This window comes from Amblyomma maculatum, chromosome 1 (assembly GCF_055883805.1).
Source record: "Amblyomma maculatum isolate TAMU_Amacu chromosome 1, ASM5588380v1, whole genome shotgun sequence".
Lineage (NCBI taxonomy): Eukaryota > Metazoa > Arthropoda > Arachnida > Ixodida > Ixodidae > Amblyomma > Amblyomma maculatum.
In genome coordinates this window covers 225,340,503-225,365,490 of record NC_139344.1, presented here as the reverse complement: position 1 = coordinate 225,365,490, position 24,988 = coordinate 225,340,503, and the positions used below count along the sequence as shown (strand labels likewise).

General features: G+C 45.4%; 1 protein-coding gene across 3 annotated transcripts in view; it reads left to right on the top strand.

The window, feature by feature from the left end:
- The window catches only part of Sirt4 (NAD-dependent protein deacylase sirtuin-4), a 31,498-nt gene that overhangs the window by 4,432 nt on the left and 2,078 nt on the right, over window positions 1–24,988 (top strand). For 2 of the 3 annotated variants that reach the window (XM_084590425.1, XM_084590426.1), the window contains exons 4-9: window positions 652–778; window positions 2,038–2,125; window positions 12,495–12,548; window positions 16,279–16,396; window positions 22,827–22,942; window positions 24,324–24,831. In XM_084590425.1, coding sequence (XP_084446551.1) covers window positions 652–778; window positions 2,038–2,125; window positions 12,495–12,548; window positions 16,279–16,396; window positions 22,827–22,942; window positions 24,324–24,498 — 678 coding nt within the window. In that variant the 3' untranslated portion in view covers window positions 24,499–24,831. Of the gene's footprint in view, window positions 1–651; window positions 779–2,037; window positions 2,126–12,494; window positions 12,549–16,278; window positions 16,397–22,826; window positions 22,943–24,323; window positions 24,832–24,988 lie in introns of those variants that run through there. The other variant, XM_084590427.1, reaches the window with a different exon arrangement.

Below are 24,988 nucleotides of genomic sequence, written 5' to 3'. Positions count from 1 at the left end.
TAGTGTTAAAATGCTGAGACTTATCTGGCAAACATCCAGCAAATTGTGGAAAGGATTTATATTTCAAAGGTGCACATTACATTTGAAATTGCAAGAAAGAAAAAATTGTTGGTACTGGTGGCAATATTTCTGCACAAAAGTTGCAAATGAAGTGCTACTCCACTTCATCTTTTGTGAATTAATACTTACTACGTTTAATACATGGCATTAAAAACCATCCTATTTACGACGTGCAGAATATAGAACTCTCCTGAAACATTTGCTGCTAGGTGCAGCACACAATCAAAAAAGAGCTGCAAGCTTGCTTTGTACATAGTTTTGATTATAGCATGTCAAAAATTTGACTGCGACATCACTTACCCTCCTACTTAACTTGGTAGCTATGAAAGCAGTTTATAAAAGGGCCCAAAAATTCTTGGCAATGTTTTGCCGTGAAGTAAGAATGTAGAAGTAGCACAGTTGTGCAAAAAAAAATGTAATACGAGGATAAGGTGCGCACAGCCATTTAATGTGGGTTCTCTGTCATATGTCAGAATGTATGCACCACTCTTGTGTTTATTTTTTTTTTTTCGAAAACTGTTAACATATTGAAACAATGCTTGTACAGACATGGTGGTGAGCTCTCTATGTCAATTTTTTTTTTTTTCAAAGGCACACAAGGCTTTAGCAGAAGCAGAGAGCCACTTTGAGAAAGAGGGGCGAACATTTGTTGTGATCACACAGAACATTGATGAATTGCACAGGGCAGCTGGAACGAACAACTTGTTGGAGCTTCATGGTACGCTTTTAAAGTATTTATTGTTGATTGCACACTTAGACGCAATGCTCTTCATCTTTTTACTGTGGTGCTGTGACTCCAACGTAAATGTTGTGTACACTTCTAAATGCTTTCTTTTTCTAGGTGTGTGCGTGTGTGTGTGCACGTGTGTGCGTGTGTTACTCTACGCAAAAAATGTCTGATTTCTGTCTGGAGAGTGAAATTTATATTTGTTTTTGGTGAGTCTTTTTGGTTGACTACCAGTCATCGCAGTTGCTGCTCATGGTTTCCAGCATCAGACTACATAAAAATGAGTACATGCACTGATAGAAAAATTCTCTGTAAAAATTTTCTACCGAGTTTCTACTAAAACCGTTTTGGATTCGAACATTTTAGACATCAATTTCTCCATTGCGGCAGAAAAAATTTGAGACCTTAATTCCAGTGTTCTGTCCCTGTAAATGGCTTTATCATCAGATCTGAGGAGAAGACAACTTTAGGTGGGCATTGGAGCCATGAGGGAAAGCATGCACTATGTAGGCAAAGAAAAAAAAGGTAAAGCTGGCTATGAACGTGGAAAGAAGGCGGCACAGTCTGTTCAGAAAGTAAAAGAGAATAAATGTGCAGTAAGAAATAGAAAAGGGAAGAAACTGCTGAACATTCGTAGCACTGTAGATCTCGACACATGAGGCAGTGGTGGCAAGGCAAGACGTGGAGATGCAGTGTGTGCGGCTTTGCTGTCCTTGACTGTCATGCATATTTCTCAGCTGTTGCCTCTTTGAATGACAGAAACAGCAGTAGATAATGCTGTGCTCATGCAAGGCTTTGGTTTTTACATGATATCAAACTCGGTTGTATTCGTAGCCACGTCGCATTCATGCTAAAGAGTACTTCCACAAGATGTCAAGGAAAGAAACCTTATAATTGAAAAACATAAAATTGCACAGGGATGATAAGAAAAGCTTGGAAGGTATTTTAGAGTTTTCCTTTTATTTTTATAAAGCAGCGAGATGTGTTAGTAAATATAAAATAAATTACCAGGCAGCATCTTCAGGGCCACATTGTCACCAACAACTGATATATTAAAGACCCTGATATAGTAAAGATTTTTTCCAGTCCGAGGGACTTCACCATAAAGGGGTTCTGCACTCAAAATCACCAGACTAAATTTAATCTCTCGTCGCAAACCTTTTTCAAATTGCAGCTATATTTTCTGCCTCGTTAGTGCAATAGGTAGCATATCAGTCTTTTATACCTGAAGGTTTTTCTTCTCATCTTAGGAACACTTTTCAAGACTAGATGCACCAAGTGTGGACATGTAGACGTCAACAGAGACAACCCCATCACCCCTGCTCTTGCTGGCAAAGGGTAGGCTACCTACTTTATGTGGCAATTGTACTACAAGGTATGAACCTCTTAAAGGTGGCACTGGTAGTGTGCTAGTTCTTGTAACCATGAACTCTGTAATAATACTGATCCGCAGTTGGTTCACTCTAGGTGTTTGTCATAAAACTGTTACCGCCGTGGCTTTTACGAAGGCTTTTTTGAATCGAAATTTGCTGTTTGCAGTAGCTGTCATTTGTCTATTTTTCTTTCATCAACTCGAGGGAAAATCCGTGGAATCATTGCACTCCTAAATAATTTTGCTAAATTGAATACAGAATAAATTTTCATTGCAGTTTTTTGACAAAAGTAAATTGTGTAGTGTGGTAATTTTCGTCTTCTTAGCCACTGCCATGCATCGCGTGCTGGCGCGCTCGAGGACGAAGAAGTTGGTCGCTGCCTTGCTGGTTCGCCACGCCTGACGCTCCGCTGCGAGTTCCTCCTGAGCGGCTATATCCATCTGAATAAACACACCCCTACAATTGGTGCAGGTGCTGCTGGGTACGTTCCCATCCACCCTGGAACTTAGAAGCCGCACGTTGACCACTGCCTCCACCATGCCAGACGAGACCACCTCGACATCGGCGCCCCTACCAACCACGGTACTGTGTTCTGGCGTTCTACGGCAGCGAGATCCATGCCTCTTCAGTGGCACGGCTGACCAAGACGTCGACGACTGGTTGTCGGCGTATGAACGTGTCAGCAGTTATAACAGATGGGACGACACTATTAAGCTAAGCAACGTAATCTTTTACCTGACCGACGTGGCGAACCTCTGGTTTCGCAACCATGAGGCAGACCTGCCATCTTGGTCTGCATTTAAGAAGAATTTTTTGGAAGTGTTTGGCCGTCCTGCAGTTCGCAAACTCCGAGCAGAACAACGCTTGCGTGAGCGCACTCAGCATGCCGAAGAGTCATTCACAAGTTATATAGAGGACATCGTTGACCTGTGCAAACGTGTCGACCCAGTAATGTCCGAAGCGGCTAAGATCGGACACATCTTGAAAGGTATCTCCGAGGACGCGTGTCAGATGCTCTGGGTGAAAAATCCTGCCTCCGTCAGTGACGTGATTAAACTTTGCCAGAGCTACGACGAGCTTCGAAAGCAGCGCGCTTCTACCCGGCGGTCCGGTTTTAGAGACGACACCATTTCTACACTAGCACTGGGTGGTTCTACTTCATCAGAGGACAGCCCTTTGATTCAACAGATAAAAGCCTTCGTTCGCGAAGAGGTCGCCCGCCAGCTATCCCTGGTCCCTCAATTACAAGACACTGGTCGCCTTGTTCCTGACATGGCTCCGTCTTTGGCCCCTACCATACGGCGTGCCGTGCAAGACCATATCGCTGATGTCCTTTCGCCCAGTTCCGTGCTCCCGCCCAGCCCAGTGCTGCCGACCAGCCCCGTGCCAGCGCAAGTAACGGCACCACTAACGTACGCCCAAGTTGCGGCCAGGCCGCTAAGGCCAACCGCACCTGTTTCCTACCAGGCCGCCCCTTCCAACCATCCTTCGCCATTGCCTGGGCCAGCGTTCCATGTCCCTATTCCAAGGGTACGCCAACGCCTTACGAACCCTTGGCGCACCGCAGACAACCGGCCAATCTGCTACTCTTGTGGGCTGCCGGGCCATGTAGCCCATCTTTGCCGCCAACGCCTTCCACCTTCTCGCCCTGACCCCTGGAACTACTCGTACGACGCCGACCAGCCCTCGCCGAGAACTCAACCCTGTTCCGAGTTCGTTCCTCGGGACAATCAAACGTATACCTCTCGCCGATCATCTTCCCCTCGTCGCCGTTCACCATCACCGCTTCCCCGACGTTCTACCGGCGCTGTTGAGGGAAACTAACAGTCGCAGTTCCCGGGGCAAGAACTGCGCTTGGTTCGAACTCTTCAAGTCCTCCGTCTTCTCCCGCAAATGTAATACAAGTGTTCGTCGACGGTGTCACAATACTCGCTCTTGTTGACACGGGCGCTGCCGTATCCGTCATCAGTGAACCTCTTTGCCGTCGTCTTCGCAAGGTGACCACTGCACTACCCGACTTTTCGCTTCGCACCGCTTCATCCCAGCGCATTCATCCCTCAGCAGCGTGCACGGCCCGTGTTCTCATCGAAGACGTCTTATACACCATCGAGTTTATTGTACTGGCTCACTGCTCACACGACATCATCTTGGGCTACGATTTCCTTTCCACTCATCGTGCCGTTATTGACTGCGCCCACGCGGAAGTTGCCTTTTTTCCTGTGTGTGATACTGTCTTGTGCGACGTTCCTACCCGGTCTGTAAAACTTGTCGCCAATGACACAGACATTCCTCCATTTTCTGCTGCCCTCGTTCCACTCTCCTGTGAAAGTGTTACTACTTCGACTGTCTTCCTCACGCCGTCCGAGGCCGCTTCACGCCATCCGTGCCTCCTGCTTCCGTTTGCTGTTCTCAAGTTCGAAGAAGGTCTTAGTGCAATGTATGTATCGAATCCATTTTCGTGCCCATCCGTCCTGCTACGCGGCGAGTGTCTCGGTCGTATTGAAGAACTTGATCCTGCTCGTGTAAATACTTTTCCTGCCACGCCTACTTCATTAGACGTTAATGTTCTCAGCTCTTGCGATATAGCGACCGCTTTGACACTACCCGATGTTCTTCAACAGGCTATTGACGCAGATCTTCCACCCGCGCAACGCGATCAACTTTCTGCCCTTCTACAGAGCTTCACTTCTGCCTTCGACCTTCCTCACACTGCTCTGGGTCGCACGTCTGTCGTTACGCACACAATCGACACTGGTACAAACGCACCTTTACGACAGCGTCCTTACCGCGTGTCGGCCTCTGAGCGCCAAGTCATTGCTGATAATGTGGACGATATGCTTCGCCGGGGCGTCATACAGCCATCAAACAGTCCATGGGCTTCTCCGGTTGTTTTGGTCACCAAGAAAGATGGTTCCATCCAGTTTTGCGTCGATTACCGTAGGCTAAACAAGATCACGCGCAAAGACGTCTATCCTCTGCCACGAATCGACGACGCCTTGGACTGTTTACAGGGAGCCGAGTATTTCTCCTCTTTGGATTTGCGCTCTGGCTACTGGCAGGTGCCGATGGCTGACGATGACCGCTCGAAAACTGCCTTTATAACACCTGATGGCTTATACGAGTTCAACGTTATGCCCTTTGGCCTTTGCAATGCCCCGGCTACTTTCGAGCGGCTGATGGACACTGTTCTTCGTGGACTCAAGTGGCAGACCTGTCTTTGTTATCTGGACGACATCATAGTTTTTTCTACCGACTTTTCTTCTCACCTTCTCCGCCTAAAGGATGTCCTCACGTGTCTCGCCGGCGCTGGGCTTCAGTTGAATTTGAAGAAGTGCCACTTTGCCGCTCGAAAACTCACAATTTTAGGCCATGTAGTTTCTAAGGACGGCATTCTTCTCGACCCCACCAAACTTCGCGCAGTTGCAGAGTTTCCGAAGCCAACCTCCCTTAAGCAGCTCCGGAGCTTTATCGGCCTCTGCTCCTACTTTCGACGTTTCATCTTGAACTTCGCCTCTATCATCGCTCCTCTGACCCAGCTCCTTGCCGGCAGCTCCGACCTTTCAGCCTGGACTCCGGCCTGCGATAAAGCCTTCAACACTTTACGCCGCCTTTTGGTTTCGCCTCCCATTCTACGCCACTTTGATCCGACTGCGCCTACGGAGGTTCACACTGATGCCAGCGGTATTGGGCTTGGAGCCGTCCTTACCCAACGTAAGCCTGGTTACAGCGAGTATGTTGTGGCATACGCCAGCCGAACATTGACGAAAGCAGAGTCCAATTATTCAGTCACAGAAAGGGAATGTTTGGCCATTATTTGGGCCATCGGAAAATTTCGTCCCTATGTGTATGGCCGACCGTTTTATGTTGTGACCGATCACCACGCTTTGTGCTGGCTGGCCTCTCTGAAAGACCCATCTGGTCGCCTTGCTCGCTGGACTCTCTGTGTCCAGGAGTATGACATCCATGTCATTTATCGATCAGGTCTGAAGCATACGGACGCGGATGCTCTTTCCCGCTCGCCATTGCCTAGTGATACCTCGTCTGAGCACGTCTGTGCTTACGATTTGTCGACTCTTTCCACTGTCGACATGGTTACCGAGCAGCGAAATGACCCGTGGATCAGTGCACTTTTGCATTTTCTTTCAAGTCCTACTCCCGGTCATTCATCCAAGGCGCTCGTCCGGCAAGCCCACCACTTCTCCATTCGTGACGGTCTTCTCTATCGCCGCAATTATTTGCTTGATGGACGGAAGTGGCTTCTAGTCATCCCGCATCATCTCCGCGCCGACATTTGTGCTGCGTACCATGGTGACCCACAGTGTGCCCACGGTGGCGTATTGAAAACCTACACGCGCCTACGTCTGCGATTTTATTGGCATGGAATGTACCGCTTTGTACGACGTTTTGTGCGCACTTGCGAATCTTGCCAACGCCGAAAAACTCCACAGAAGTCCCCTGTTTCGTTGCAGCCGTTACCCTGTCCTGCTCGTCCGTTTGACCGCGTTGGCATAGATCTATATGGCCCTCTTCCTACTACTTCCACTGGAAACCGGTGGATTATCGTGGCAGTAGACCATCTTACTCACTACACTGAAACATCACCGTTACCCTCTGCCTCCGCAAGAGACGTTGCTTTGTTCCTTCTCAACAACTTGATTCTTCGCCACGGGACTCCGAAGGAACTGCTTAGTGACCGCGGACGCGTCTTCTTGTCCGAAGCTCTTGAGGCACTGCTGAAAGAATGCCGCATCATTCACCGCACCGCAACTTCTTACCACCCTCAGACGAATGGCCTGACCGAGCGCTTCAATCGTACTCTGAGTGATATGCTGGCCATGTACGTCAACGACGCTCATTCCAACTGGGACCAAGTTCTTCCCTTCGTAACCTACGCGTACAATACTGCGATACAGACCACCACTGGATTCTCTCCCTTCTTTCTTCTTTACGGACGCGAGCCAACCTGTACCATGGACGTGCTCTTTCCATACCGCCCTGATGTCTCTGAATCGACGCCGCTCTCGGACGCCGCCCAGTACGCAGAAGAATGCCGTCAGCTCGCCCGTTCGCTTACAACAGAAAACCAGTGGCAACAAAAACACCACCGTGACACCGGCGAGCCTTCTACATATGCACCTAACTGCCTGGTATGGCTCTGGGTCCCTGCCACAACCACCGGCCTTTCAAAGAAGCTTCTTGCTCGATATCATGGTCCATACCGAGTCCTCCAACAAACATCTCCTGTAACTACGTAGTTGAGCCTGTTACGCCCTCTGCGGACCTGCGTCGCCGTGGACGCGAAACAGTTCATGTCAACCGAATCAAGCCATACTACGATTCGTCTGTTCTGTCGGCTCCATAAGTCGCCAGGGTGGCTCCTTCTCTACCCGGGGGGAAAATGTAGTGTGGTAATTTTCGTCTTCTTAGCCACTGCCATGCATCGCGTGCTGGCGCGCTCGAGGACGAAGAAGTTGGTCGCTGCCTTGCTGGTTCGCCACGCCTGGCGCTCCGCTGCGAGTTCCTCCTGAGCGGCTATATCCATCTGAATAAACACACCCCTACAATTGTTTTTTTTTTTTCAACCCTCGATTTGGAAGTTCAGATAATTTGAACTAGGAGCGTGGTCGCAGCCAATGCCCATTTAGGCGGACACATGTGCGAAAAACGAGTGTGATTAGCCGCGGTGCGATGGTCGATCACAGCATTCTGCCTGCGTCCAACAGGGTAAATGTTAACGAAGGGCGGCGCGCGGCAAATGCACCGGCGTCCGGCAACACACTGAGGTATGACACTCTCCGCCAGCGATCACCCTCCCCGAACCTGAATTGCATGTAACTGTTGTGCCCGCGCACGCTGTGTGTGCTGTGGCAGGTATCACGACGATCGGAAGTTTCCTATTTCCGTAATAAAGCTCAATCGCATAGATTTGGGTTCGCTTCGACTCCATGCCATCCTGTGGCTGCCATTGAGCATGCGCATCGTAAGCTGCTCGGGGCATCACTTTTCTATTCTTTTTGTTTTGGGATGGCGTCACGCTGTTCTAAAGCATGTGCATACGTCTCGCGCATGCATCCACATTCTGCTTCCAGCTGAGCACACTCAGTTTCAGCGCGCTGTGCGCTTCGCCGCAGTGCTTCACCATGGGACTCTGCGGTGAAGCATCCTCAAAACGCGAAGGGACCGCTTTGTGCAGAGGCATCAGTACAACTGAGTAGCACTGCGAAAGGGTGAGGAGGATTTAAGATTTTGAAGCAATCCTTTAACCTTTCCGGCAGCGTGCATACACAAAGCAAAGCTCTTGACGAAACCGGAAATCTGTCGTTTTTACTTGTTTCATCTCAAATGTAGACAGCTGTCATGCAGGTAAAATTACTGTAATACAAACAATTTTTGCCATTTTTTTCGATTCGATTCTAAAATTTGAACTTTAGGCTAACTTGAACATTTTTTCTGCTCTATTGGAGGCCAAATTAGAGTTTTCTTTAGGTGTAAGGAGAAAGTGTGCTTAGCAGCATTTAACACAGTCAGCCTGCTTCAAAATGCTCCAGAATAGCCCATGAATTGCTCTAAACATGCTCCGAAATGGGACTTTTGCTGCTCCAAAATAAGACTTTGCTCCCGTGCATGCTCCGAAAGGCTAGAGCCTGCTTCCACCCCTGTGTTTAGCACAGTTGTATTCGGTTATGCTTTTGGACTGCTTAATATAAGCAGCCAAACACATTTGTTCAGGTTGCCATGCTCACAGAACAGTAAGGATTGTAGTGCTTAATGTTGAAAAGGAATGCGTCTATTGTTTGCATGTTTCATGTTTTTTTGTTTCACTTGCTAAGATGCGCAGACATCTTTTAAGACAACCGTATGTTCTTGTGAAATGATTTCACAAGAGCACATGGTTCTGGAAGAAGCCCTTGAAATAAAATCAACATTATTGTGTTCATGAGCGGTTATTTGGCATAATGCCCATTAGACTCTTCAGTCAGCTAAATTGTCAGCAAACCCAGCACCTCCACCAAATGTTACGGTACAGCAAGCCGATGAAAACAGGAGAACAGAGGACAGATAGATGGTCGATGACAGTGAGATGACGTTTAATGAAAATGTTGCCGGGCCTAGCGCGAGCGCTCCTGTCCGCGCCACTGCCCGCTTTTTCTTCCTTGATGTCCGTAACATGACCCGGGGCCACCGAGCGATCGTCCCGATCGTGGACGAGGAAATACACGATGTTGATGATTCCATGGCATGATGATGGGCGTGTCTAGATGCTTGAAAAAGAAGAAGAAGAATAGAATGGCTTGCTGGCACGATGATTCGCGATGAACCTTGGCAGGACACTCTCGGGCCACATGTTGCCACGACTCGATGGCGGAGGCCAAGGCACGCACCACATGGCATAGGCAGGGGAGAATGTCTTGAAGTGTAGCGGTGTCTTGGGTCGTAGGGTCCTTGGTCGGCACATCAGGTCAGTGGGGTCACATTAGGTCATTCGGGTCTCTCCTTGTGTCTTGTGGTCATGTGTGGTGTCTCGGGTCAGTCTCTCCTTCGTCGTGTCTTGTGGTCGGGGCGGGGGGGACGGGGCGGAGGAACGGCAAGGTCTTGCTGGGTCCGGCAGGCTGGGGAACAGCCATGCAGTGCCTCCTAACCTTTCACCGACGGCGCAAGTCGCAGGGCGCTGATGCTCCGGACCAGGATGGGGGGGTGATGATGTACCCAGCACCTCCACCAAGATGTTACGAGGCACGTCGAGATGTTAGGAGGCGATGGTACGTCGTAGCCGCTACAGTTCACCGTCAGGGACACACTCACAGGAGAACCAGACTTAGCTGCAGCGTCGTCTTTCTCCACTAGCCCAGCACTTCGTCATCGTCTCTTTCACTGCTTACCGTAACAATATATTAAAATATAGAGGGTGGTAACTAATTCACAGGTGTCTCGGTTCTAAAAGTGGTGCAGGCTAGAGTTCAGGAAGGCATTAATCCTGAAAACTTGGTTGGCATTTTATTTTTATTTTTTATTTTTTTGTTAGTGCACAGTCTTCCTTAAACAAATTTTCAAGCCTATGCCACTGCTTGCAGCCCACCTCGTGCTGGACTAGCATTGCTCTTATTTGTGTACAGCTGAGCTCTGCAGCAATAAAATTGGGTTATGCGGAAAAAGAGATCATAGCTGAACTTTGTCTTGTAAATTATTTAAAAATTGTGAAATCATCTTTTTTATAATACAGTTGCAAACAAATTTTTTGGACCCGGCCGAAAAAGCTTCCGGAAATCCAGGCAGTCTGAAAAAATAGAATTCACACTAAAAGCAATTCGTTTTATTGGACTGCCTGGATTCCCGTTCGCTTTCTAGCCTAAAAATGTCACTTTATTTATTGAGTGGCTTGAAAAACTGCTGAATCTGTTTCTGCGTTAAAACCGCACAGCGGTTGAAGCGGCATGATGTTCAAAGAGGCACTGGACACTGGCAAGTTGCATCTCCCATATGACTACATCAGTGCCTTTTTTTCTCTCACGTAGAGAAAAAGTGGCGGTGGGGGCCGTCTTCTCGAGAGCGGTGAAAGTCGTTTGCTATGTGCGTTAGTTTCAAAGGAAAACAAACAACTGACACTGTCTCGCAAGCTCCAGCAACTGTCTGGAGTTGCAATGTGTCTTGGAGTTGAAACGCAAAGCAGGTCGCGTCATGGCCAGACTCAAGCCGCCGCCGCTCGAGTCCGGCCATGGTCTTGTTTAGTTTAGACACCCGGTGTACAGCAAACTAATAATGTAAAACCAGCATCTGTTGTCAGCTGGCAGCGGGCGCTTTTTGGTGCACTGGACAAACTCATTTTTTTTTTTTTTTTCCCTCCGTTCTTGCACATAGCTGTCTCCAAGGTCTCAAAGCCGAAGGAATGAATAATGGCTAGATGGGGCAAAGGCTCAAATTCTACTGTCTAGTATGCATCAGCATATCTTGGAGCCATTGGGGGAATGGGGAGGCCAGGGGAAAAAAGCTTGTGGTTGAAGGAGACAATGGCAGTCACCAAGCAGGCCGCCTGACACTGTAGGAGGAGAAACAGCAGGGCTGGGGCTCGGCCAGGGCCTTTACAAGTCCAGGGTAGGATGTTCACGAGGGCAGCTATTCTGATGATAGATGGCTTTCCGGCAGCAAGCATGCTCACTGAAGCCAGCAGGAATGCCAGGCATAGCCTGGAGTTGGGCTCCGTTGGTGGTTCAGGAGGAGCCAGGATTATGCCCCTAGGGGCGAAAGTCGGGGAGGCCAGGTCGATGTTAAGCCGGGGAGGCCAAGCCAGTGGATGTCATGGTACACTCTAAGTGACTTTTGAGCGCATAGGACTGCCATATTAAATCACTGAAAAAAGTCGTGTATGAAATTCATAGGTTAAGCTTGCCAAGTGTTTTTGCAAACATGTCATATCTATTAAAGATATGACAGTCTGCTATCAGAGTTGCAGTGATCTTCATTCTTTCTTATAGCATCAAGCAATGTAGAGAAACTATATATAATGTCATTGTGACATTTCAGGTTTTAACTTTTTTGCCCAGACCGTTCTGTCAGTCACCCGATGGCACCAAAAAACACTTTGCAGCCTTTACCTTCAGGGCTGTTTGTTCCCTTCTATGCATTGCAAATGTATGGCCTCAATAGGTGACTTCTTTATCAGGCTCCCTGCTTTTCAATGTATGCTTGAAAAAGCCTGAATGCCAAAATAGCTTGCTTCACTCAGCGATTACTAGGTCATTCTAAACGCTAGCAATAAATGACTTCACATGATTTACCTGCAGCTTTCACACATTTGTTTGTTCTTTCTGAAACCTCCTCAGTTGCCCTTTTAACAATACCAGGTGGCTGAAATTAATCAAGACTCATGCACCACGAAGCTGCTTTGTGAGGCCTGCCATAGATAGCTTTTATTTATTGTGGCCAACCATCAACTCGTAATGAAATTATCTTTGCTTCCAGAGTTAGATCCCGCCACAATGCCACTTCAATATCTGTACTGTTTTTGGTCAAAGTACTTAGTTGAAAAAAAAAAATAATAACACGCTTATGCTGATTAAAGTGAGTGTATATTAGATGGCTTCAGGGGCTTCTTGAAGTATCAGACCATCTGCAAAAATTGTTATGGTTGAACTTGTGTGTCCTTTTTCCATTGCACACCTACAAAATAGTCTGACTACTTTTACAGATGGGAGACTTATGTTTGCATGAGCTGACGTCATGAACTTGGCAATAAAAAGGAAATTTGTGTTCTGCTTAAACATTTTTTCATTTCCAACTGCATTAGTGCTTAGGCTTTGTGTGTGTACATATTTTGCATATTTGTGTTGTTTATGCAGAGCACCTGATCCTGAGGCCCCAGAAGCTGCTATACCAGTTGGTGAACTTCCAAGGTGGGTTGTGGAATGCATGTTTTTTCCTTCCTTGCAATTTACATTGCTCAGGAGGCAGAATTAGAAATGAAGTCAATGCTAATTTTTTGTATTTTGCTTGGGCTGCACAACAGGCAAAAATTGAAGCACAGCATAGTGAGTAAACGTTGTTCTTTAGGTAGGTTTGTGACTGATTTTAATGATTTCACTTTCATTCTCAGCTGTTGCTAACAAAAATGCCAGATGTTTCAGTGACCGCTCTAAAAAATTTTTAAGTACAGTGCACTTAAAATAGAAAAAACTTTTTCGACGAACATACCCTTCACTGGGGCGTCCAAAATTTACTGTACGATTTGGAGAGAGCATAGCAGAGATGTACTAGCATAGACATATACCGGATTTTGGGATCCCTTCTACGCATGTGCAATGGCCACACCTTGGTCCATCTTTGCCACTGCGCTTACACAGCGAGTATCCGATATACTGGTATACATCTAACAAGTATGTCTCCACTATGGTACAAGACTATTGTTCTAAGTGTAAAGCACCCCACCGTGGTGGTGCAGGGGTTAGGGCGCTTGACTGCTGTGCCCAAAGATGTGGAATCGAATCCCTGCTGCAGTGGCCGCTTTTTGATGGAGGCGAAAAGCAAGGCCCCTGTGTTCTGTGCGATGACGGTGCACGTTAAAGAACCCTATGTAGTCGAATTTCCGGAGCCTTCCAATACAGCGTCTCTCATAGCTGGAGTCGGTTTGGGATGTTAAACCCCGTAAACCAAACCAAACTTATAAAGCAAGTTAATGGAAGATCACTAATTACTGTATTTACTCGAATGTAACGCGTCTTTTTTATGATTTTTGGCTTTCAAAGTCTACCCTCGCGTTATAATCGAATACTGCGATTTGGTTCGCCTAAAGCAGCGCCGAGGTGCAGCCATATTGAATCCGCCACCACTCTGTTTCGGTTTCTGCGGTTTCACGATGCTATGTTAGCAACATGGGTAGCAGGAAAGCCAAATCAACTAAATCTCAATCCATTCAAATTCAAAACGTTGCGCTTTTTGCTCGTAGGCTCAGAATCATGTTGTCACCTTTATCATGTTCTTGTTGCATCTTTCTCAGAGCATTGCAAATGTACGTTGTTACTTCTGTTGTTATTTGATTTCGCACAATGGCAACAAAATTAAGCTCAAATTACACATAAGTGGGTACCGTTCGAATATTTAGGGGAATGCCCCAAAGGCGGAGTAGATTTCTAATAAAAGGGTAATTACTCGTTGACATCCACCCAAGCACAGCCACGGCGCCCACATAGCCTCAGTCGCTTTGGGACAGTAAACCCCATAAACCAAAAGCTGTATAGCTATCTCAGATTACAGTCAAAGATTCGTCCTGGCCTGGTGATCGAACCCGGGACCACAGCCTTTCCGGGCAGTTGCTCTACCAAATGAGCAAACCAGGACGGCTTGCATTGCTTTCAAATTTAGTAAAGGTGAGAGCTCGTGGTAGCCAACAGACATCAATCTGTAGCCAGAATTTTGTTAATGACGACGAGTAAAATTACCCAAAGAACCCAGCATACCTACCCACAATATTTCAACAGCTTACAGATAGTCTATGGGAGGAACATCTAAAAGTAACAAGTGTAAGTTTTTTTTGCAGTTTTTCAGCATTTAATTTCAACCTGGGTAATGCAAGTTAGGTAATTTCATGGCACAAAATTTTCAAATGAAGCTTTTCACCTGTTACAAATGAGGCGAAAATGCTGTGATGCCAGCCATTAAAAAAAAGAAAAAAAAAAAATGTTTGAAACGCAAACTTTAGCATGAAAGTTTAAGAAGTCAAAAAATTACTAAATGCCTTGCAGCTTTCTTCTTGTTTCATACCAAGCACGACTTGCGATATGTGCAAGCTACGCGCATAGGCATAGTGAAAAGTTGGGGTAAATATCTAGCGCTGGGCAATAGGACATGAAAACGTAAGAAGGTACCTCTGAGCATCCAGGGTTGCCGCATTTGCTTCTTAACCTTACATTCAAAAGCAGTAATAGGGAATGCCACAATCGCCATGTGCGATTTTCATCTGCTGTGGAGGCGATCCGGTTATGCAGAGTTCTCCACTGCAGTATCTAACGAAGCTGGAGAGGAGACAGCATGCGGGGAGGTAGTAGTCTCACCAAGAACTAGCACTACTTAAAATAAGTAGTAGTGTTCTGAGCTACAAACGATGCGCTCTTGCTATTTTAGCAACGTGTTGCAATCGTGTCAAATTTAATAAAGTTGATGCAAACTATTTCCGATTAGTCCAGCATGTTTTCCTGTACATAAGCGTGCCGCCACAGCGCCTGTTCCGCTCACCTCTCAACGGCTGCTTGATCGGGCGCGCGAAACAGTACCATGCTGCACACCAGGAAAACTAACTGAACTTATCAGTTTTTCTCCAAACACTGTGCAAGAGTGTATTGATTTTAAAACACAAAAAGAGGGATGGGGCTCATGATAAGCTTTACGGCGTAGCCAGTCTTGGTGACTTGTTTGCGGCAAGCATTTCGCGTGAATGCGGGTCGGGTCGTCCCACTTTGGACGAAAGTCCGACTGTGACTTTGGGCAGAAGTCCATTTTGGAGCAATTCAATTAATGTTCGGACGCTGCCACCGTAGTAATAATCGCCATGCACCCGCACAAATGGCAGATCACGTGCACAAACTTCTGCCGCGCCTTGCTGCAGCAATGGGGCAGCCGGGGACTGTGCCCCGCCTGTGCTTCCCGCAGCGGCCGGTAGATGGCTTTCAGTGGCGCCCCTACAGGCAGTGTATATGCTTGCTCGACCATCACATGCTATGTGCCTGAAAGAAAATTTGTTACACGCGCGTGCGTATGATAGAAAAAAAAAGCAACACTAATGCACAAAAAAACTCTCACTTAGTGAGAGCAGAAACACTTTATTATTACTTAAAGCATTGAAAGGCTTCATCTTGGTATGCGGTCACAGATTTCTAGCAGCAGCGCTCAGACATCCACTTTGCGCTCATAATCACTGCGCTGATCGTCGCTGCATGCGGGCGCTCTGATGCACGCGGCAAAGCACATGCAGGAAGGAGAAAACACGTGCAATAGCCACCAAACAATGTTGTAAATCATAATTGGAAAAAAAAAAATGTCAGCTCTAACTGGCTTGTATTGGCAGCGTGGTAAGTGCGAAGAGCATGGACGTCGCCACCTTTTGGCATTCTGCCAGTGAGACGGCTGTACAATTCAAGAACACTATAACGACTGTAAATATTGTAATATCGGGAGTCGCTGCCGTTACTGCTTCACAATAAAGTTTGCCTATGAGCATTGCGCAAAATAAAATTTAAAAAGTGCATTAGCCGCACCGTTGTATAGGACGCACTACCAGAAATTTTGTCAAAAAAACGTGCCTTATAAATTGGAAAATACAGTGTACAAGATCCAGTGTACTCATTTATTGTATTGGATGAACCCGCATGAAATCAGGTGGAGCTGTGTATCGTTGCTGAGTACTGTAAACTCTCATTAATTAGGCCTTCAAGAGAATTTTCTTCTATTTCGAATTCCCTATTTTTAAGAATTTTAAGTATTTGCTGAAACATCTGGTATAATTTCCAGCACTTCCTTATATCTTGTCTAGTGATACTGGCATTGAAGTGTGTACTATGAATTTAAGCTGTCACTTTTTCTACAAATTAAGTGTGAAATTTTTGCACGGTGTTTGCTTGCATTTTAAAACAGATGCAAAAAGTGCACTGGCCTGCTGAGGCCACATGTGGTTTGGTTTGGAGAATCACTAGAGCCAGATGTCCTTGCCAAAGCGAATGTTGAACTTGAGAGGTGCGACCTCTGCCTTGTGGTAAGTATAGTGCAGGAACTACTTTCAGCAAATGTATTTTGTCCCTTCCTTTATGCTTCATGTTGTTGAGAGAAAATACTTGTGTAAAAAGAAATGCCAGGAAGTGAGAATTCATACATACCTTTATCATATTTATATGCCATCTTTTTAATTATTGCACTGAGATACTTGAATGTAGCAGATTTATAGCTGACCGTTAATAGTATTCATATATTTATACACATAGATATATATATTTGTTTTTAAATTTCGAAAGTATGACTGCCCTCGGTGCTGTAGTCCAACAAATTTCATCTGTCACGTTTCCTTTTTGAGAATTAAGTGACGTCAACCATTACACATCACTCTGGAGCCCACCTTCCACTTGATTTTCCGTGCCCGCCCACACTGCAGAGAGGCCACGTTATTGATGTGCCACATAGTGATCTGTAGTGATTGACGTTGATTAGTCACCTGCCAAGGAAGCACGCTTTTTGAAATAAGCACAGGGTGGGCAAATTTATTGAGCCGCAGTGCCATGGTAAGTTGCGTTCCTGAAATTTAAAAAAGTGATACGACTGTTACTAGTGTCCAGCTACAAATCTCCAGTTACATTCAAGCACTTAACTATTATAGTTAAAATGTAAGCTCTTAAAGTTTAGTTAAAGCATGGTTCACTTGTGTTTGGTCGTCAGCCGACACTGGAATTGCAACACCGATGAATTCATCTCGATATCTCAAAAATCCTGTTTTTAAACATTCTGATTCACCTTTGCTACAACACCCAGCATGTATGTACGTGTGTGCAGGGAGGGCATATGCACGTGCACAAATCCAAACCATTTCAAATCGAGGCATGCATTGGAGAATTGGACTAGGCATATTGGTCCCATCCATTTTTGGGGGAAAATGGGAGGAACTCACATCATTAGTGCCAACTAGTTTGCTCACCGTGTTCCATGCTACAGTGGCATAGTGGTTAGGGTGCTAGAATGCTGTACCTAGGAATGCGGGATCAAACTCCAGCCGCAGTGGCCTTTTTTTGATGGAGACGAAGAGCAAAGCGCCTGTGTGCTGCGCGATGTCAGTCTACGTTAAAGAACTTCAGGTGGTGGAAATTTCCGGAGCCCTCCCTTAAAGGTGGATTCAGACAACGGACCAAATCGCAAATCACACTCGCGATTCGCTGTGACGTGGCCCTATGTCAGTGATTTCCACTCCTTCGCTTCAGTCCGCAAGCAGCAATTCGCGATAAGGCCGTGAATCCTTTTCACAATTCGGATCCTTCACGAACAAGACATTTTTTATTTATTTATTTCTCTCGCGGAACACTTTCCAGCTATGCTCCCGGTGCCCAAGCATAGACAACGTAACATACATTGCACTAAAACGCTGGAGGAAAGCGAGAAGCGGCTTTAAACGACTGACGGCAGTCGTTCCTATTTTGGAGTCAAACTAGCCTGTTTTTGCCTTCATTCGCAGTACATGGTTTTCACAGAAATTATAGTGGCAGGCTCTTGCACTGCGCGATACCGAATGCCGCATGCGTGAGTTTTGTGGCTGCGCAGAGCAGTCGCTTGAATGTATTAATCGCTTTCCTCAAGCGTTTTGGCACGCTTACAGTTACGCTGCATAAGCTTTGGTATTTGGCACGTACCGGGAGCATAGGGGCCGCAGTCCGAATGGTCGTCTTCCAAGGGTTGAAAGCAGCATGTTCATGCAGCTCTCATAGAGTAAGCGTGATCGCTTGCACTGCAGAGAACTGCCTGTGTAGTATATACCACATCGAGCGGAACAGTCACCGCAACAATACTTTGGCAAAACGGCGCAGCAGCAGTAGCTGCAGGCCACCGCACCCCGCGCATTCACCCACTGTCCACGCATCGTCCATAGTAGGCTACCCTCGATAACAGTGCGCCAGAACAAGGCTCACCTCTCGCGCAGTGCTCTGGGAGCAAGAGTAAGTCCGCTCTGTCGTCTGCTATTCTCTCCCACCGTGTTAATGCTCGCCGCGGACGGGCGGACCCCGGATCAGTGGTCACGTGACCGATCGCTTCGCTAATCGGTCCGTCGTGTGAATCCACCTTTAGGCATCTCTCATAGCCTGAGTTGCTTTGGGACGTTAAACCCGATAACTATTGCTTGCTGCGAACGGCTCCTGTGCCATTGGGACCCCAGCAGCTGCTTTGCACTGAAAGTTGTCGTGGATGGCACTCTTGAACTTTGATGACTTCTTTAAGAAACAAATATTTCAAGTATGAAACAATGAGATTCATATTTTGGTATTTTTTGAGATTTTTTTTTTTTTTTTCAATTAAAACTAATTGGCCCTTGGGGCTCTTGGCACAAGGTTTTTGTACAAGGCATAAAGTGCTCCAGTAGTTTTTTACTCAACTAACTACACATTGCAGCTTGCACCAAGGAACTGTTCTCCAAGTCAAATATTCTTTTTATTATTATTATTATTATTATTATTATTATTATTATTATTATTATTATTATTATTATTATTATTTTGTCATGTACATTACTGCCCTCATGTTCAGCACCTAGGGGTGTACGAATATTTAATTTTTCGAATACGAATCGGATACCAATGTGGGAAAAAAATGCCTTCGATTATCAAATTGAATATCTGATCAGTGAAAAAAAAAAGAAAAATTAAAGGCAGCAATCATTGTTCATCTTGTTTGTTTCAAAATTCACGTGGTGTTTGTAAATAAAATTAGACTAAAACTTGAGCAGAAGGGTCTACCCTACTGAAAAATCCAATATATACATTTTATACAGGATTCCATATAGTGGTGGTTTGTACAGGATGAACCTACTGCATGAAACCGGGTGAAACTGTCCTACTGCTTCTGAATACAGTAAACTGTCGCTAATTCGGCCTTCAAGAGATCAGAAAAAATGTGAATTATTAACTGAAAGCTCGAATTATCGAATAGGCCTGAAAAAACTGCCGAAACCATTTGCATCACAGTAAGTTTACCTTTGAACACCTGCACTATGGTTGTCTGCATTTGACCTGAAAGTGAAGTGCGAATGACGTTTTTTCCCGGTTTCATTAAGTACTTCGCTTTGCGCATGCTGTCGGGAAGGCCCTCTTTTAAAAAGGGAAGGTCCCCCTTCACAAAACAATCCCATCACGTTTTGAGGATGCTTCACTGCAGAGTCCATGTAATCAAGCATTGCGGTGAAGCGCGCAGTGCAAAGAAACTGCATTGCATTTGAAAATTTTCAACGTGTTCGAAAATTTTCAAAATAGTTGGAAATTCCTAATATGAGTTCTTCAAATACAAATCGAATAACAAACATATTTGATTTTTATTGTATGTTCACACACTCATTCTTATATCAGCACTCAAATCTGACAGTGTTTTAAAACGGATTTTATAGACAAACAAGAACCAAAAGCGTGTGAGGGCATTGCTCTCCTGAACACTTGAGGGGAATTGCAATTCTTGAATGGCTTCTACTGTATAGGCCTAAGTGACGCCTTGAAGAGGGGCAGTGACAAGTTGATGTTGGTATGAATCTGTGGATTATAGTGTGCTAACAACCGGTGCTGCTTCCAGAGAAAAAATTACACTTTAGCTGCTCCTTTAAGAGTATGACTCAATAGCATAGGCTACCACCCAACATATAAAGCCCCACTTTAACCAAGCTGTATGAATGTGCCTGCGTGGCCTAGTGGTAACATGAATGCAACGGGCTTGGCAGGCTGATTCTGACATCACCCTTACATATGAAAGGAAAGCTGTAGTTGGCAGCTCCTGCCAAAACGTGTCGGGCAACCCTACGTCCATGTAAAGCTCAGCCATGTCAGCTGCCAGCTACCACCTGCCAGCGCAGAGCTCATGATTGTTGCACACACAGCGATAGCTGGCTTTAGCTAGCTGAGTGAGCTATCACTTCAAAAAAAAAATCTTCTAGGAGGCACTTAAGAGTGATTTCGGGCTAGTTCTCCCTCCTCATTGCCTGAGATTGAGGAGTCCATTAAGTACCACTCATCTGTCGTTGTTCCTGATGTTTCCGATGCTTTCTTTCTGCTGCACGAGCCCGTTTCGTGTTTGGAGACATAGGAGTTATCATACATTGCACATTCTCTAGCTACCGCATCCAGGCAGAGACTGACAGAAGGCCCACCAGCACGGCTTTACGCTGCCGTGCAGATGGCAGGCTTGTCGCTAGACAAGGATAATCCGTGTCTCACAAGCTCGCCGTGGAGTAGTTAGTGATTTGTGCGCTTGGCTGGGGATCGGGGGGATAGTGGTTCGATTCCCAGTGGAGACACCAAATTTTTTTCTTTAAGTGCCAGTGCGGAGGATGTTTTTGTACTTTCTGTACATGGCATGCATGAACCAAGAAAGGCTTTCACCCTAAAAAGAAAAAAAAAGAACTTAAATACAGATGCTGCCATCACTTGAAGGTTTTGCAGGCAAATTGTTCACTGACAGTTTTTTTTTCGAGTGCAATTTTCTAAAGCTAGCCCATACTGCCATTCACTTGAAAATAGTGGTCGCAGATTCTTTTTTGGTGTAGACATTGAGTTTCAGTTGAAACAGCAAGAAAATTTTCAGATAAAATATTCTTGACAGTAAATCTCCTTCCGGTACTGTACCGGAACCATGGAAGAATGCAAACATTATCCTCATTCACAAGAAAGGGGACTCTAAGGACCTTAAAAATTACAGACCAATCAGCTTACTGTCTGTTACGTATAAGGTATTTACTAAGGTAATCGCTAATAGAATCAGGACAACCTTAGACTGCAATCAAGCAAAGGATCAAGCAGGGTTTCGGAAACGGTACTCTACTATCGATCATATCCATACCATCAATCAGATGACAGAAAAGTGCTCGGAATATAACCAGCCCTTATACATAGCATTCATTGATTACGAAAAAGCATTTGACTCAGTTGAAACCTCGGCGGTGATGCAGGCATTGAGAAATCAGGGGGTAGACGAGCCGTACGTGAAAGTGCTGGAAGATATATATAGTGGCTGCACAGCAACCATAGTTCTGCATAAAGAAAGTAACAAAATTCCCATAATGAAAGGTGTTAGGCAAGGAGACACAATCTCCCCAGTACTATTCACAGCTTGTTTAGAGGAAATATTCAGAGACTTGGAATGGGAGCAGTTAGGGATAAGGGTAGATGGAGAATACCTCAGTAATCTGCGATTTGCTGATGACATTGCCTTGCTAAGCAACTCGGGGGATGAACTGCAAATAGTGATTGATGACCTAGACATGAAAAGTAGAAAGGTAGGCTTGAAAATCAATATGCAGAAGACTAAGGTAATGTTCAACAGCCTTGGGAAGGGACAGCAGTTTGCATTAGGTAGCGAAATACTGGAAGTAGTAGGCGAATATGTCTACTTAGGACTGGTATTAACCGCAGATCCGGACCATGAAAAGGAAATAACAAGAAGAATAAGACTGGGATGGAGTGCATTTGGCAAGCACTCGCAGATTATGACTAGCAGCTTACCGGTATCGCTCAAGAGGAAAGTATACAACAGTTGCATCTTGCCTGTACTCACCTATGGGGCTGAAACGTGGAGGCTAACCAAGAGAGTTCTACTTTAGTTGAGGACAACTCAGAGGGCTATGGAACGAAAAATGGTAGGGGTAACACTAAGAGATAGAAAGCGTGCAGAGTGGGTCAGAGAAATAACCGTCAGAGAAAGTTACCGACATTCTAGTCGAAATTAAGAAGAAATGGACATGGGCAGGACATGTAGTGCGAAGAGAGGATAACCGATGGTCGCTGAGGGTAACAAACTGGATTCCAAGGGAAGGAAAGCGTAGCAGGGGGCGGCAGAAAGTTAGGTGGACGGATGAGATTAAGAAGTTCACAGGGGTCAAGTGGATGCAGCTAGCAGAGAACCGGGTTAAGTGGAGAAATATGGGAGAGGCCTTCGCCCTGCAGTGGGTATAATCAGGCTGATGATGATGATGATGATGAAATCTCCTTGCTGTCAGAAAAACATTGAACTTAGTGAAAATAAATTCGTTGGCTCCTTCTGGCTAAAAACAAATGTTGGATTGTCCTCCTAAATTTTGTCTGATCAATGTACAAAGGTATTACTGAATGGCATCTTGTATTCTCTTGGGCCCTGACAACATAATCTTTTGGCATGCTGAGTTTCCAATCATCAATTTCCAGCATAGTTGCTGCTTTAACAATGTGATGTTCTAGGTTAAAGGTAGGGTCAGTGTGCATATTTTTTAGCTCATTGTATTTCTTGTAAGCGTAGGCTTATTGTGACTTGACAAAATGAAATGTAAACATTAATAAAGAATCTTTTGTGCACTTATTTTGTTTATCTAGAGCCTTTCTTTTCTGCAAGTATTTGCATGAGTTTATTGCACATCAGTGAATCAGTGGCTTTATAAAAAGGGATACACTTTTATCTTACTTACACTGATGCAATTTCAGATTGGCACTTCCTCTGTAGTATACCCTGCAGCAATGTTTGCTCCTGAAGTTGCTGCGAGAGGTGTGCCTGTTGCAGAGTTCAACCTTGAATCTACTCCTGGCACAGAGAATTTTGGGTGAGTCTGGTATTGCACTTTGTGCACCAATTGGTACTGTGCTTCTGTCCCCTCCTGTTTTCTTCCTAACAAATCTCTTTTGTTCGAATGTTGATTTTTGTGTGTGTGTGGTGGTGGGTTGGTGCATACAATGGTGGGTTGGTGCATGCAATGAAAAGAGTTGTAGGCAGTGTACACTTCTGCATACTATTATGAAGCAAACTGCTTTGGGCAACAGATTTTGCTCCCCCTTCTAAAATCCACCATGACGTGCAGACTCGTCATCACTGTGGTGGAAGAAGGCAAACACTAATTGGATGTTTGTACTAAAATAAATTTAGCTGTGTGAACATTTTGGCAGTCATTGCAACTTCCCTGAAGGTGCAAGCAACACTTCAGTCTGAACTGTGCAGTTTCTGCACTGGAGATGGTGGCTGATCTCGCATGTTTACTACTCTTTTTTTTTTTTCTCTCTCTTTTTTAAGGCAGAGGCTTTAGGGGTATGCTGTCAGGAAACAGCATCCCTCATCAGCTTGGGCATGACATAAACTTGCAATGTAAGGGCCGCTTATGAAATAGTGTTCAAATTGTCTGTCATGACATCCATAGTTCTTTGCATCTGCAGGTACACGTGAAGAATAAAGTAAAACGAGCAGGCTGTCCAACATTTTTCACATGTGGGAGCTTGGCTATGTACAGGCTGGTAGGGGGCACCAGTGCGCTCTCGCATGGACAAATGTTTTTTCATATCCGATGGGGAAGGCGTTATTGCAATTAGAACAGAATAGCATGCTTCATTTACTTTTTTCACCTGTACAATTAAAGGAAGGGCGCAATGTAGACAAACAGTGCAGGATGCTGAATCACTACTTTATATATAGGTCTGTAGCTGCAGGCAGTCTTGTACACATCACAGAAAATAACCGATTACAAATACTCCATCTGGAATTTAATTGATTACAGAGGTCAGTTATAGCTCCAAAAGACTAACTAAATTAATTGACAGTCATTGATTACTATTCCTTTACTTCAAATTTCTTTGCCATAAGAGAAAGTTGTTTGAGGTGCAGTAAACTAGCGTGGCTTGCTTGCAAGTTTTCTATTCGTTAGTTTTCGGCAGGGGATTGTTTTTCAAAGTTGTCAATGATTTTACAACATTCCCTCGTGAAGACATCAGCCTACACTTGATGCTCTCTCAATGTAAATGCTAAAGGAAAAGGTGGTATTATATTCATATGCTATAACACCACCCTTTCCTGTAGCATACCTTAAACACATGCTCATAGTTGCGCAGTGCTTCAATACCAGTTTCTATGTCCTCTATGAAGTGCCATGCTTCTTTGTAGGCACTGTGAAAAAGCACTGCACGTAAATTGCTGAAAGCTGGAAAACGCGTTTATAGGTGTGATCTTGGAAACCTCAGATGCGGATTCTGGTGTGCCATGCCCTACAGCTGGATCGCAGAACTTGGCCATCATTTCCAAGGAACGTATCAGTTGTACTTTCAAGAAACTAAAAGCTTCGAATCAGAGAACACTTCCCATGTGCACATGCCATGCACTTGCATACAGTGCTAGAGGCAAACAGGCGAGAGCGCAGCACATACTAGCTGGCAGCTTGTGGACAGCCGTCCTGCACCCGAGCTGGAAACGGCCTACTGGTTTACAAGTGGAGAACCATGTGGCTTCCACGATTGCGAGTTGCTGTGTTGCTGTTTTCCTTGCTGTCCACGAAATCCTCTGATCAAGCATGTTGGCGTGGGAAGAAAAACCAGCACTGGCACTTAAAGGTCATGGCACCATTTAGAGCCCAGCACAAGGTGCGGTTGGACACAAAGTTCAGAGCGTGTACGCCTACTGTAAAATGTAGTGCAAATAAACGCTTTTGTTGAGCTTTTCTCGCTCAAATTATATGCGGATTAAATTTTTTTTCTGTTGATGTCTCAAAATTACACCTTGTATTGTATGCTAGTTTTTACGGTACATTGTACGAGAGAGCCCCGCTTAAATATAGCTGGAAGAAATGACGTCAAGCAAGCATGACTTGCAGAGCTCCAGCTGTGCCTGC